The following is a 13,092-nucleotide window of genomic DNA, read 5'->3' on the forward strand; positions in this document are numbered from 1 at the left end:
AATATAGAACTCCCCTATGACCCAGAAGCCCCACTTTTGAGTATCTATCCAAAGACCACAAACAAAATCACAGTAAAGCCACCAGCACAACAATGTTCATCGCAGCGCAATTTGTCATAGCTAGAATCTGGAACGTTTTGTATTCTTAAGTACTAATGTTGAATAACAGCAATACAACAGCAGAGGGCACTACATACCCATTTAGGTTGTATGTTTTTTGCTAGCTCCTAGTTTTCTGCCTCCCTTCTCTAGCTTGTTTTCTCATTCTTGTCATTCTTCTTGACTAAAGTAGTTAATATTGAAACCATATTATGAATAATAAGACATGTTCTTAGAATATTTTAAAAGTACATTAAGCTACCAATTTGTTTTTTTATTTACTGTACCTTTTACATTGTGCATTATAATTTCAGAGATTCTAGCTAGGTATAGTTAGCTCATGCCTGAAATCCTAACTACTAAGGAGGCTGAGATCAGAGGATCATGGCTCAAAGCCAACAAGGGCAAGAAAGTCTTTGAAACTCTTATTTCCAATTAACTACCAAAAAGAAAAAAAAAAGGCAGAACTGGACCTGTGGCTCAGGCGATAGAACCCTTGCCTTGAACAATAACAAAAACCCTCAGGAACAGTGCCTAGGGCCTAAGTTCAAACTCCAGGACCGGCACACACACACACAAAGGAATTCCAGAGGTTCTTTTTAAGGACTTTTGTTTAATAGAATACCATGTACAAAATCAAAAGGAGAAAAATTACAGTTCTTTTATTTTCTTCCCCAAGTTATTAGGTATAGACCAGTTTTTAATACAGTGCTTAGGAAATTAAAAGTTACTTAGAACATATATCGTAAATATGTTGCATACTTATGTACTTTGTAAAATAGTAGATTAAGATTTATCAAATAGTTTTTTCTTGCATTCTGTTTCAACATCTGTATTGATATTTGTAGATGCATGCATATATCTATGTATGTGTGTTACATGCACACCATTATCTGTAAGCTCTGGTTTCAAAGAAAATTCTTCTTTATTTAAACAATCATCACAGTTCTGCTTTTTTACATTTTAGCATTAAAATCAGCTAATACAATCTTGCTCGTATAAACAACTCTACTTCTAGGTGTGAATGAAAACCACATGATATTACTATAGATTGTACTCAGTGCTCATTCAGGAAAAAAATAATTTTTTTTTTTTTTGGCCAGTCCTGAGCCTTGGACTCAGGGCCTGAGCACTGTCCCTGGCTTCTTCCCGCTCAAGGCTAGCACTCTGCCACTTGAGCCACAGTGCCGCTTCTGGCCATTTTCTGTATATGTGGTGCTGGGGAATCAAACCTAGGGCCTCATGTATCTGAGGCAGGCACTCTTGCCACTAGGCTATATCCCCAGCCCCGATAAATTCTTTTCCATCATTATTTACAGATATATTTGAAAATTGTGACATTGAAAACAAAAATAAGAAGGATTGGTATGAATGGTGAAAATTACTGTCATTGTTTTATTCATTCTTTTGCTATTGGGTAACATAAAATATACACGCTATTAATTCTTATAAAGTGTTTTAAATTTTAGGGGATCAAGCTATGAGGTATTTTAGCAGACCTGATTTAATATTATGTTTAAGTATATGATAATGAAAATAGGTTATAACAAGGGCATATGGACATCCTTTCTCTGAAGAACCTGAATTTTATTACTCTGTTTTTCTTGTTGGGGACTACTAGTTTGTGTGTATGTGTGTATGTTTCTCTGTGTGTGTCTATGCATACGTGTGTGTGTGTGTGCCAAAAAACTCAGGGTTGCTGGTTTGTCTGTATTTTGTTGTCACAAGATTTCCATCTCCCCATGTTTCCATCTGTACCATGTTGGCAATGTTTCTTTTTTTAAAAAAACTCTTTTCCTGTGATTTGTTGTAGTTATAGGTGTTGCCACATGATATAGGAGGTTGTGCTAAGAGTTCCACATAGTCACATCCAGATATCATGGTATCAAAAACTAGATAACTTTATGTTGACCAAACACATGGCTATGGGCTGGGATGCCTCAGAAGAGAGAGAAACGCATGCTGACCTGGGGTGATGAAAGGAGTTTGTGCGTGCGTGGCAGCCTTCATAGGAGGGCTTGAAAGTCTACCTCTTGTCTTCACTCTTGCTGCTGCTTTTCTTCAAGCCATTCTGTCCACTTAACATAGTTTCTTTGGCACACATGTTTGATTTTATATTCTTGGGTGGATAAGGTGTCTCTCTTTCATGAAATAATTTTGTAGGTCTTTATTAGAAAATGCTGAAGCACTAGAAGGACTCTTTGTTTTATCTAATGTTATTACCTTTCCCTGCATGTCATGCTAGGCCTGTCTACTTAATGCTGATACAAGATGATATTTTAACTTGTGCTGTGACATAGTCAACCCTTATAACTAGCATAGCTCCTGAGCTGTAGCAAGTGCTTTAATATGTAGTGCTACCATTGTTAATAATACTTTCATATAAGACACATTTATTGTATGTCATGTTATGAATAACGTACTTAAATTATTAATGTTAGTAGGTATAAAACATTAAGCAGCATCGTATCTGCCATTATATGTTCAGTATTTGAAAAAGCAGGCGTGAAGTGCAGTGCTTTGACATGTAAGAGGTCATGTACGTGTGCTTCATCGCAGCCTTTATATTCTTGGTGTTCCTGTCCTTTTATCTTCCCTCATCTGGATGACTTCTGGCTGCACCCTGTTTTATATTCATGGCTCCCGTCTTGTTCCTTTTTGCTGACATTGCTGGTGGATAAATTATATTAAACTTTGTTATTTCCCTCCCCTCATTTGGGTAGTAGTTCTCTATTTTATCTCAGAGTCATCGAGATACTCCTTAGATAGATTACGGCACATACCCAACTCTATTGATTCAGGTCTGCAAACCTATGTTTTATAAACATCTCTGGTGATTTTGAGAAAATGACTACTTCCAAGGTGATAATCAGAAGTCTTGGTTTGGTTCTATGTGCTTTCTGAACCATTTTTTGCATTCTTCATTTGATCACCTGTGGGTTTCACTAGCATCTATCCTGGGATGTTTGCCACCATTGTCCTTTTCACATTCTGTTAATTCTTGCTATAGGTGTTACGTCTTCTCTGAAGAACTACTCTTACCCAAGGTCAAGTTTACAATTTGCCATTGTGACTGTCAGTTCCCCATTATTTAAAGCACCAATTGTCAGGCTGGGAATATGGCCTAGTGAGAAAGTGCTCACCTTGTATACATGAAGCCCTGGATTTGATTCCTCAGTACCACATTTATAGAAAAGGCCAGAAGGGGCGCTGTGGCTCAAGTGGTAGAGTGCTAGCCTTGAGCAAAAAGAAGCCAAGGACAGTGCTCAGGCCCAAGTTCAAGCCCCAGGACTGGCAAAAAAAAAAAAAAAAAGTAAAGCATCAATTCTCACTACATTTATTATTCCTAAATCTGTTAGATTTGAGTTCTATGACTAGAAAGTTCCTGGCTCATTCGCTTTTATATTCTAAGTGGCTTGTACAGACACAGAACCAAACAGGCATATAGATGAATGTGGAATGAAGAAAATAAATAAAGAAGCGATATTCAGAAAGTCTTGATATTTTTCACCTCATAGTTGTAACTTGACTCTTACTGTTATTATATTTAAATTTATCATATTCTTATGCCCCTTAAGTTGTTTAACAGTAGTGTAGAAATATTTATGTTCTATTTCACTTTAAACATAGTTGTTTAACAGTAGTGTAGAAATATTTATGTTCTATTTCACTTTAAACATCATTCGTCTAACAGGAGTTTATGTAAAAGATCTGTTTGAGTAATTTTATAGGTAATTTTTAGCACAGGAGCCACTTAAAGTACTTCTTGAAGAATGGGTGTTTTTATTTGTGACTTAAGTGACAGCACGGAAATTGGGGAGGAGTATGGTCCTGCCATGGTCATACACAAAAGGACAGAGATCTAAAGCTGCATCACTCCACAAGGGGAAAGTGATGATTTGTCACTGGAATTACAGAGATTGTGATTTAGAAATGAAACTGGAGGATGCTTTATGTTTTTAAAGATTTCTGGATTTTATCCTCAAGTTATTATATGTTTTAGATACCACTGAAGCTAGAACAAAAAATAGGAGTCAAATGGAGGCAGAAGAGAGACTGGTTAGTGAGACTTGTTATAATTTTACTATAGAATAATTGCTTAGCAACTTTGCTAATTGTATTTACTTATTTATTTTTAATTTCAGTTTTTGTCAGCCATGGAGCTTGAACTCAGGGCCTGAGCATTGTCTCTGAGCTTTTGTGCCCAAGACTAATGCTCTACCACTTTGAGTCACAGCACTACTTCAACTTTAATAATTTTATAAAGTTTGTATTTTATTTGGAGGGGGAGGGTGTTGGGGGTAGAGGTGTGTGTGTGTGTGTGTGTGTGTGTGTGTGTGTGTGTGTGTGTGTGTACATACCAGTCCTGGGCTTGAATTCAAAGTGTAGGAACTGTCCCTGCACTTTTTTTGTTCCAGGCTATGTTCTGCTATTTGACCCACAACTCCACTTCTGGCTTTTTGGTGGTTAATTGAGGATAAGAGTCTCATGGCCTTTCCTGACTGGGCTGGCTAGGAACCTTGATCCTCAGATCTCAGCCCCCTGAGTAGCTAGGATTACAGGCTTGAGCCCTAGTGCTTGGATAGAAATTGGGAGTTTTGTTTGTTTTTGAATTTTTTCTACATATTCTGGTATTTAAAGTTACACAAGATAAGTAAGATATGATTTGGCTCTGCTTTTGAAATTATTTCACAGAGTACAAGAAAATATGGATAGCTCAGTATATTTACATAGCTAGGATGAGAGCTGCACACCCAGTATTAGGTTGGGATAGAGGGAGTCTTAGGAATGGTTTCCCTGGGCCAGATTGAACTGTGATCCTCCTAGTCTCCACTTCCAAAGTAACTAGGATGTGAACATGAGCTATCACACCAGACCTTAATCTTTCTTGTTATTTACAATCTTTGTGTCTCAGCTAAAACAACAGTGTCAGATACTGCAAAGATAATGGAAGGAGGGACCAAAGCCTTGCCATTGAATTAGTCTACTACCACTACTTTCAGTAAATTTGGGTATAAGGGACAGTAGAAAGGAAGAAACATAGAAAGGTAGTAGCCACTGTGATATTTCTTGTTTTTAGTACCTAAGTGAAAAAAGATTTGAACATCTGTTTTTATGGATGGGAATGAATCTGTGACCTGAGAGGTTGAACATAAAAATAGAAAAACAAAGTTCTGGTTAACTTGAAAGGATCAGCTGCCATGATAAACAGATTTTGCTTTCAGATGGAGTGGTAAATCATTTTGAGAAACAGAATTTTCTAAATTATAGAAGCAATTTTTAATCTCTCTATATATGTCTACATAAGTTTGTATCCTTTGTGTGATATTGATGGCTTAACTTCAAGTGTTACTTTTAATGATATAGATCCCTATAAAGACAACCTATTATGTACTTTAATTGTTCTTTTATTGTTTATTAATGAGTGTTGAAATTAAATACTCTTAATTGTAACTGTCTTTAAAAAAAATTTGTTGCAGGGGAATTTACCTAAATATTCTCACAACTCCCTGATGGTTCAAGCAATAAAGACAAACCTAACAGACCCGGACATCCATGTGCTTTTCTTTGATGTGGAAGCGTTGATTATTCAACTCCTGACTGAGGAAGCCTCTAGGCCGAATACTGCACTTATTTCCCCTGAGAATTTGCAAAAAGCATCTGGCAGTTCAGACAAAGGGGGCTCTTTTCTAACTGGAAAACGAGCAGCAGTTCTCTTCCAACAAGTGAAGGAAACTATCAAAGAGAACATAAAAGAACACCTCCTGGACGAGGAAGATGAGGATGAGGAGATACTGAGACAGAGAAGGGAGGAAAGTGATCCTGAATATCGGGCCAGCAAATCCAAGCCACTGACCCTATTAGAGTATAATTTAACTATGGACACTGCGAAATTGTTTATGTCCTGCCTTCATGCCTGGGGTTTAAATGAAGTTTTGGATGAAGTTTGTCTTGATCGCCTTGGCATGCTGAAACCACATTGCTCAGTGTCATTTGGTCTCTTATCGAGGGGAGGTCATATGTCATTGATGCTTCCCGGTTATCATCAGGCTGCTTGTAAACTACTACAGGGGAAGGCAGAAGTAGGAAGGAGGCTATCAACCACTGAGGGAGTAGGAAAGGGAACTTATGGAGTGTCTCGAGCAGTCACGACCCAGCATCTCCTGTCTATCATATCTTTGGCGAATACCTTAATGAGTATGACCAACGCAACTTTCATTGGTGATCATATGAAGAAGGGCCCAACCAGGTGTGCTCGCAATAGCTTGATTTTCTTCTTATGTTTCAATAAAAGATACCTGTCCTATTTTTCTTATTATTTTAAAATTATTTTGAGACTATACACTGTCACTATTTTAATGTCATCTTAGTGTTTCTCCTTTAAATTTCCCTTTTAGATTAGTGCCGATCATCCTTATATAAGGTAGATGGGTTTGTTATCCTTTTATTACAGATAGGAAAACAGATACAGGAGCAGTATTTTGCCTAAGGTCTAGTAAGTAGTAATTGGTGGAGCTAGAATTCAAGTGGAGACAGTCTGCCTCAAGGTCCAAGATTTCTTAATGCCTTATTGCTTTTTTTTATATTTTCAGTAATACTACTTTAAAAATTATAGTATTATTACGTACATTCATTTGGACCAGCAATGGGTGGTAGGCTGAAATCCCTTCATGCTAATGTTGAAAACAAGAGAGTTTAGAATGATACTTACCTGTCAGTTGAAGTTGATTGGAGGACTTAGTCATAAATACTTCATCAAACACCAGAAAATAAAAATTAGAGTAATCATTTTACCGAAATCTGAAATGGAAAATACTAGTAGCCAAAAAAACCAAAGCATTATCATCTTTCGTAACAGTAAATTAAAATGTTCTTTGCGTCTTTCTTTTCTAAATTCAATTCAGTCTAGAAAATGATAGCCTTAAATTGTTGTAGAAATATGAAAATGTGAAAAAATGTGTATTTTCTTCTTGTTTTTAAAGGCCACCTAGACCAAGCACCCCAGACCTTTCTAAGGCAAAGGGTCCCCCTCCAACTACCAGTAATATTGTACAAGGACAGATTAAACAAGGTAAAATTATATCTTATTAAGTAATTGACTTGACATTTCAGCTGTAGAACTGAGGAGGCATAGCTAATACATAATCATAATATTTTGTTTGTCTCAGATTATTAAAAGAGAGAAAAGTTGTTATATTCCAGATGTAAATATGGGTAATTAACATGTCAGCCAAAAATAAATCCGATTTATTTATAAATTGATAAGTGAGCATATATTACATAATTTTATTACACGGTCTTTGGCATAATTCTTATGCATTAGGGGTACTTTAATTTGACAACATGAGTGTTTTAATTGTGTGTATCTTGAGCTTAAAAGTTATGTCTTTATTCGTGTGTGTAGGGTACTAGGGCTTGAACTCAGGACCTATGTTTTTCAGGCAGATACTTGAATCATGCTCATAGCTCTAAATCATACTTATTTTTAAGGTATACTTATGTAGTTTCATAGGCTAATATATGAGGTATGTATGATAAAAATGAATTTTTGTATTTAGAATTGAATCTTATTATGTGTGTGCATATTCCAAAATCAGAAAAAAAAAAAAAAACGGCTGGACACTGGTGGCTCATGCCTGTAATCCTAGCTACTCAGGATTACAAGCAAATAAGGCCGTGAGACTCTTATCTCAGCTACCAAAAAGCTAGATGTGGAGCTGTGGCTCAAGTTGGCAGAGTGTCAGCCTTGAGTGAAAAAGCTAAGGGACAATATCTAGGCCCTGAATTCAAGCCCTACTCCCAGCACCAAAAAGAAAACAAAAGAAAAAAGCAAATGGGGGGGGGGTGGAGAAGAAAACAGAAAAAAGGCAAAAATTTTGAGATCTAAAGTATTTGTATCATTTTGGATAAGAGTTATTAACTTTGTACAGTTTAGGCTTCTCTGATGTGAACTTCTGCTTTCTTTTATGGTTTTACCACCTAAGTGTGAATTCCTAAACTTTATGGTTTAGGTCTGTCTGTTGAGTTTTACATAGTCAATCATTCAGCATACATTCTTTTGTGTTTGGCTTGTGTGACACCAGTTTGATGCATTTCACTAGCTTGTTCATTTTCATTGCTATGTGTTACTCTCTTAAATGAGTAGACCACAATTTATTAATTCTTTTTTTTCTATTATGGATGTTGTTAGCTTTAGATCTTTGTCATATTGAAAATTTCATATTCCTAGTGTTAAAATATGAATGTTGTTCCTGCATCTGTTGAAATAATTGCTTTTTCCTTTTTTAAGTTAAGACAAATTATATTGATTTTTGTTTAAAAACAACCTTGCAGTATCGACCACATTATAAGAAATTGTCCATTTTATAGATTGTTAAGTGTTAGATGTTGAAGTGTTGCATGAGATTTATACAGGAGTTCATGAGGTACTTGGTGTGTAGTTATCTGATAATGTTTTTGCAATTTTGGCAACAAGATGCTGATCCTCATGGAATAGGTTTGGAAATGATTCCTTACTTTTTTTTTCTGAAAGGGATAATGTAGATTGATACTATTTTTCCTTCCTTTGTTTGTCTAATTCATTAGTGAAAGCCCAAAAGTCTGGAGGCTGTGTTTTGTTCTGTTTTGTCTTTTGTGCCAGTCCTGTGGCTTGAATTCAGGGTCTGGCGCTGTTCTTGAGGATTTTTGTTTTTTGTTGTTGTTGTTTTTGTTTTTGTTTTTGCTCAAGGCTAATGCTCTACCACATGAGCCAAAACTCTTCTGGCTTTTTGGTGATTAATTGGAGTTAAGAGTCTCAAGGACTGGCTTTGGTCTCTGATCCTCAAATCTTATCCTCCTGAGTAGTTAGGATTACAGGTGTGAGCCATCTACACCTGGCATATGAGGAGGTTTTTAAGTACAGGTGAAAAGTAGAGCTAACCAAGTATTTTAAAAAATGTTCAGGTGGGCTTTGTGTTAAATTTATCAAGGAAAAAGTTGTAGGGTTTGAGATTGCATCCATTTTTTATTTCTTTTATTCATAACATATTTTTCTCTCTACATAAGAATGTTTACTAGATAAACAGTGTTATAATATATTCAAAGAATAGATCATTTCATTGATTTCTACCTTTAGGGTTTTCTGTTTGTTTCCTATTTTACAATATGTGCTTTGTTATTTTATTATTTCTATTTTAAATTTGCTCTTATAGCCTTAGTTTTTAAGAACAAGCTATGCTGGTTGAATTGAGAATTTCTCTTATTTTCTAAGATGGGGGTACAGTACTATAAATTGCCTTCTGTGTGTGTGTGTATATATATATATATATATATATATATATATATTTTTTTTTTTTTTTTTTTTTTTTTTGGCCAGTCCTGGGCCTTGGACTCAGGGCCTGAGCACTGTCCCTGGCTTCCTTTTTGCTCAAGGCTAGCACTCTGCTACTTGAGCCACAGCGCCACTTCTGGCCGTTTTCTGTATATGTGGTGCTGGGGAATCGAACCCAGGGCCTCATGTATACAAGGCAAGCTCTCTCGCCACTAGGCCATATCCCCAGCCCCCCTTCTGAATATTTTTATAGTACTATCTCACACATTTTGATGTGTTGTGTTTTTATTATTTCTTTAGATTTTTTTCTCCATAGGTAATTTGGTAATGAGTTATTAAAGTTTCCAAACATTTGGAGATTTTTTAAAAAGGATTTACCTAGTTTCTAATTCATAGTTAGATAGGATAATTTGAATGGCTTCAATCATCTGGAATTTTTTCAGTTTATTTTGCTTATTTAAAAATAGTGTTTATGTTTATGGTATATAATGTTTAAATACATGTATGCAATATGATTTATTAAGTGAATTAATATATCCATTACTAGATATATATGTATATATACACCTATATATGTATATACATATATACCTACATAGATACCTATATAGGTGTATATATAGGTACCTATGTACATATATAGTGGGAATCACTTTATATCTATATTCTGAGCAATTTCCAAGTGTATAATATATTGTTATTTACTAGCATCACATGGAATATAATATAAACCTTTAAAAATTTATAGAAATTTGTTTCATGGTCCAGAATATAGTCTGTCTTGGTGAATACACAGTGTGCACTTCAGAAAAATTACCTTGTAGGGTAGGAATATTTTTAAAAACCAGGTTAAGGTACTAAACAATCTTAAAGTTTATCATATAGTTCTTGATTTTTCTGCCTCTTTGGCTCTATCAGCCAGATAAATGTATTGAAATATGCCACTATAATTATTCCTTTCTGTGTCTGTCCTCACTTTGATCAATTTTTGCTCATGTGTTTTGAATCTTTTATTTAGTGCATAACCTTTGGAACTGTAATTTCTACTTGATTATTTGGATCATTTTTCATTATGAAATTGCCATCTTTATGCTTTTTGTCTCCTTTGCTCTGAAACCTACTTGGTTTATAATATTATAGCAACTTTAATATTTCTGCTTAGTATTATTAACATGGTGTATTTTTTACTCTCATTTAACTTATTTGGTGGTCTTTGTACTTAAAATATTTTTCTTGTAGGCAACATTTGATTGGGCTTTGCTCTTTTTTTTTTCCATCCAATCTGACTTGCTTTGTTTAAAAAAAAAATTATTTTTTTATTTATGTGGTACTGAGGAATAGAACCCAGGGCCTCATGCATGGTAGGTAAGCACTCTGCCACTAAGCCACATTCCCACATTCCCAGCCCTGACTTGCTTTTTAATTGTGGGACTTAAAACCATATTTCATGTGGTTGTTTAGATGGATAGATGATAGACTATCATCCTTCTTTCTTTTCCTTTGGCACTTGTAGGGCTTAAACTCAGGGCCTGGCTGCTCTCTGTGAGCTTTCTCACTAAGGTTAGCACTCTACCACTTTGAGCTACAGCACCATTTCCAGTTTTCTTGTGGTTAATTGGAAATAAGAGTCTCAACGACTTTCTTGACCAGGCTGGCTTCAAACTGCCATCCTCAGATCTCAGCCTCCTGAGTAGCTAGAATTAAAGGCATGACCTACCAGCACCCAGCTCATTCTGCTATTCTGGTCTTGTCTCCTCTGTTCTCTTTTCCTTCTTTCCTTTCTTCTGTCTTTGGGATTAATGATGATGCCATTTGCCTTTTTTGTTGGCCAGTGATGATATTAGTTCATACTATACATCTTTAGCTTATCATAGCAAAGCATTTATTTAATGTAATAAAATTGGGAACTAACATTGGAAAACCATAATGTTTGTCTTTTAAAGTAAATATAAATTCAGTCTCTACTGAGACAGTTATATAGTAAAATATTTTAGAATGGCATTATAAAACCCATTTTCTATTTTGGTATTAAAATAAATATTTAGTGTGTGTTCTTCAAATATTCAGCAAATATTTTAAGCATTTTTTTGTTTCCTAGTATCTTTGTTCAGGAATTAGAGAAGTTAGTACTGTCATGAGTAGTTCATATATCTCTAGTAACTAACATAGATAACCAAATGGTAGGAGAAAATATCCATTATATATAACAGATAATTACATATTCATCTTTCTACCTTGACTCTCTTATTATGCTTTCTTTTCTTGATTTCTCTTGCAGTGCACATTGACTCATGATTATTTTTAACTTGGACTGCAAACATGAATATGCTCCTACTGTCATTTATAGATCAGCTAAAATGTTTTAGCTGCAAAATAATTTAAGTAAAGACATCAAAGCATTGGGATTTTCATAGAAATTTGTGTTTGAGCATAAATGTCTTGTAGTTTATCCTAACTATTTTTATATGAACAATATTAGGGCATTTCACTGGATTTTTTTTAAAGGGCCTGGGCACTGTCCCTGAGCTTTTTCTTTCTTTTTTTTTTTTTTCTAAGGTTAATGCTCTACCACTTGAGCTACATCTCCGTTCCAGCCTTTTGGTGGTTAATTGGAAATGAGAGTCTTGTGGGGGACTTTTCTGCCTAGGGCGGCTTCAAACTGCTACCCTCAGATCCCAGCCTTCAGAGTAGCTAGGATTAAAAGCATGCGCCACTGGCACCCAGCTCTTTTAAAATTGTGTGTTACAACTTAGGAGCCCTTCTAATTTAAATAGGCTGATTACTTTGATCTACTGTGGGAAGCTCAAAAGGCAGGGATTTTTTGTTTGGTTGGTTTGTTTACAATGCTTGGAATAGTGGTTGATTCAAAAAAGCAGTTCAACAAATATTTTTTGAACAAATTTATCTAAGTACATCCTCTTTATGCTTTTAGTATTAATATGCTAATAACTGGGTATTGAGATTTGGCGACAAAATAAATTCCAGCCCTCAAGAAGTTTATGCCTACTTGAGAAAATCCAAAGGAGAACAAATTTTCTTTTTTCTTTTTTTTTTTTTTGTCAGTCATGGAGCTTGAACCCAGGGTTTGGGTACTGTCCCTGAACTCTTTTGCTCAGGGTACTGCTCTCCCATTTTAAGCCACAGCTCCACTTCCAGGAGCACAATATTTTAATTGTTTATATGCTACTAGACTATTTCATGAGCAGAACTTTGGTTTTTTTTTTGGCCAGTCCTGGGCCTTGGACTCAGGGCCTGAGCACTGTCCCTGGCTTCTTCCCGCTCAAGGCTAGCACTCCGCCACTTGAGCCACAGCGCCGCTTCTGGCCGTTTTCTGTATATGTGGTGCTGGGGAATTGAACCTAGGGCCTTGTGTATCCGAGGCAGGCACTCTTGCCACTAGGCTATATCCCCAGCCTGACCAGAACTTTGTTTTATCTTTGTGTTTTTATATGGTTTTCCAATATCTGGTACATGGTATTACACAATTATTTATTGTTAGGAAATTTAATAGCATTCATATACCTACTTGAAGTTAACATTTCTGTTATGAACTTGATAGTACTGGATAATGTTTACTCAAAACTAAACTTTTCTTCATTTATATCGAATTTTATCATCCTCTTGTTCTAGTATCCTCTCAGAATGAAGACTAAAATCATATACAATTAACATAGCCTTTCCAG

The 13,092-nt window shown here is 35.5% G+C and overlaps 1 protein-coding gene across 5 annotated transcripts in view; it reads left to right on the forward strand.

The window, feature by feature from the left end:
* Wdr7 (WD repeat domain 7) overlaps nt 1-13,092 on the forward strand; it is a 252,259-nt gene that overhangs the window by 53,925 nt on the left and 185,242 nt on the right. For all 5 annotated transcript variants that reach the window (XM_048363808.1, XM_048363805.1, XM_048363804.1 and 2 more), the window contains 2 exons: nt 5,580-6,349; nt 7,083-7,171. In XM_048363808.1, coding sequence (XP_048219765.1) covers nt 5,580-6,349; nt 7,083-7,171 — 859 coding nt within the window. The remainder of the gene's footprint in view (nt 1-5,579; nt 6,350-7,082; nt 7,172-13,092) is intronic.

The sequence above is a fragment of the Perognathus longimembris genome, chromosome 15, assembly GCF_023159225.1.
Source record: "Perognathus longimembris pacificus isolate PPM17 chromosome 15, ASM2315922v1, whole genome shotgun sequence".
NCBI classification, from domain to species: Eukaryota; Metazoa; Chordata; class Mammalia; order Rodentia; family Heteromyidae; genus Perognathus; species Perognathus longimembris.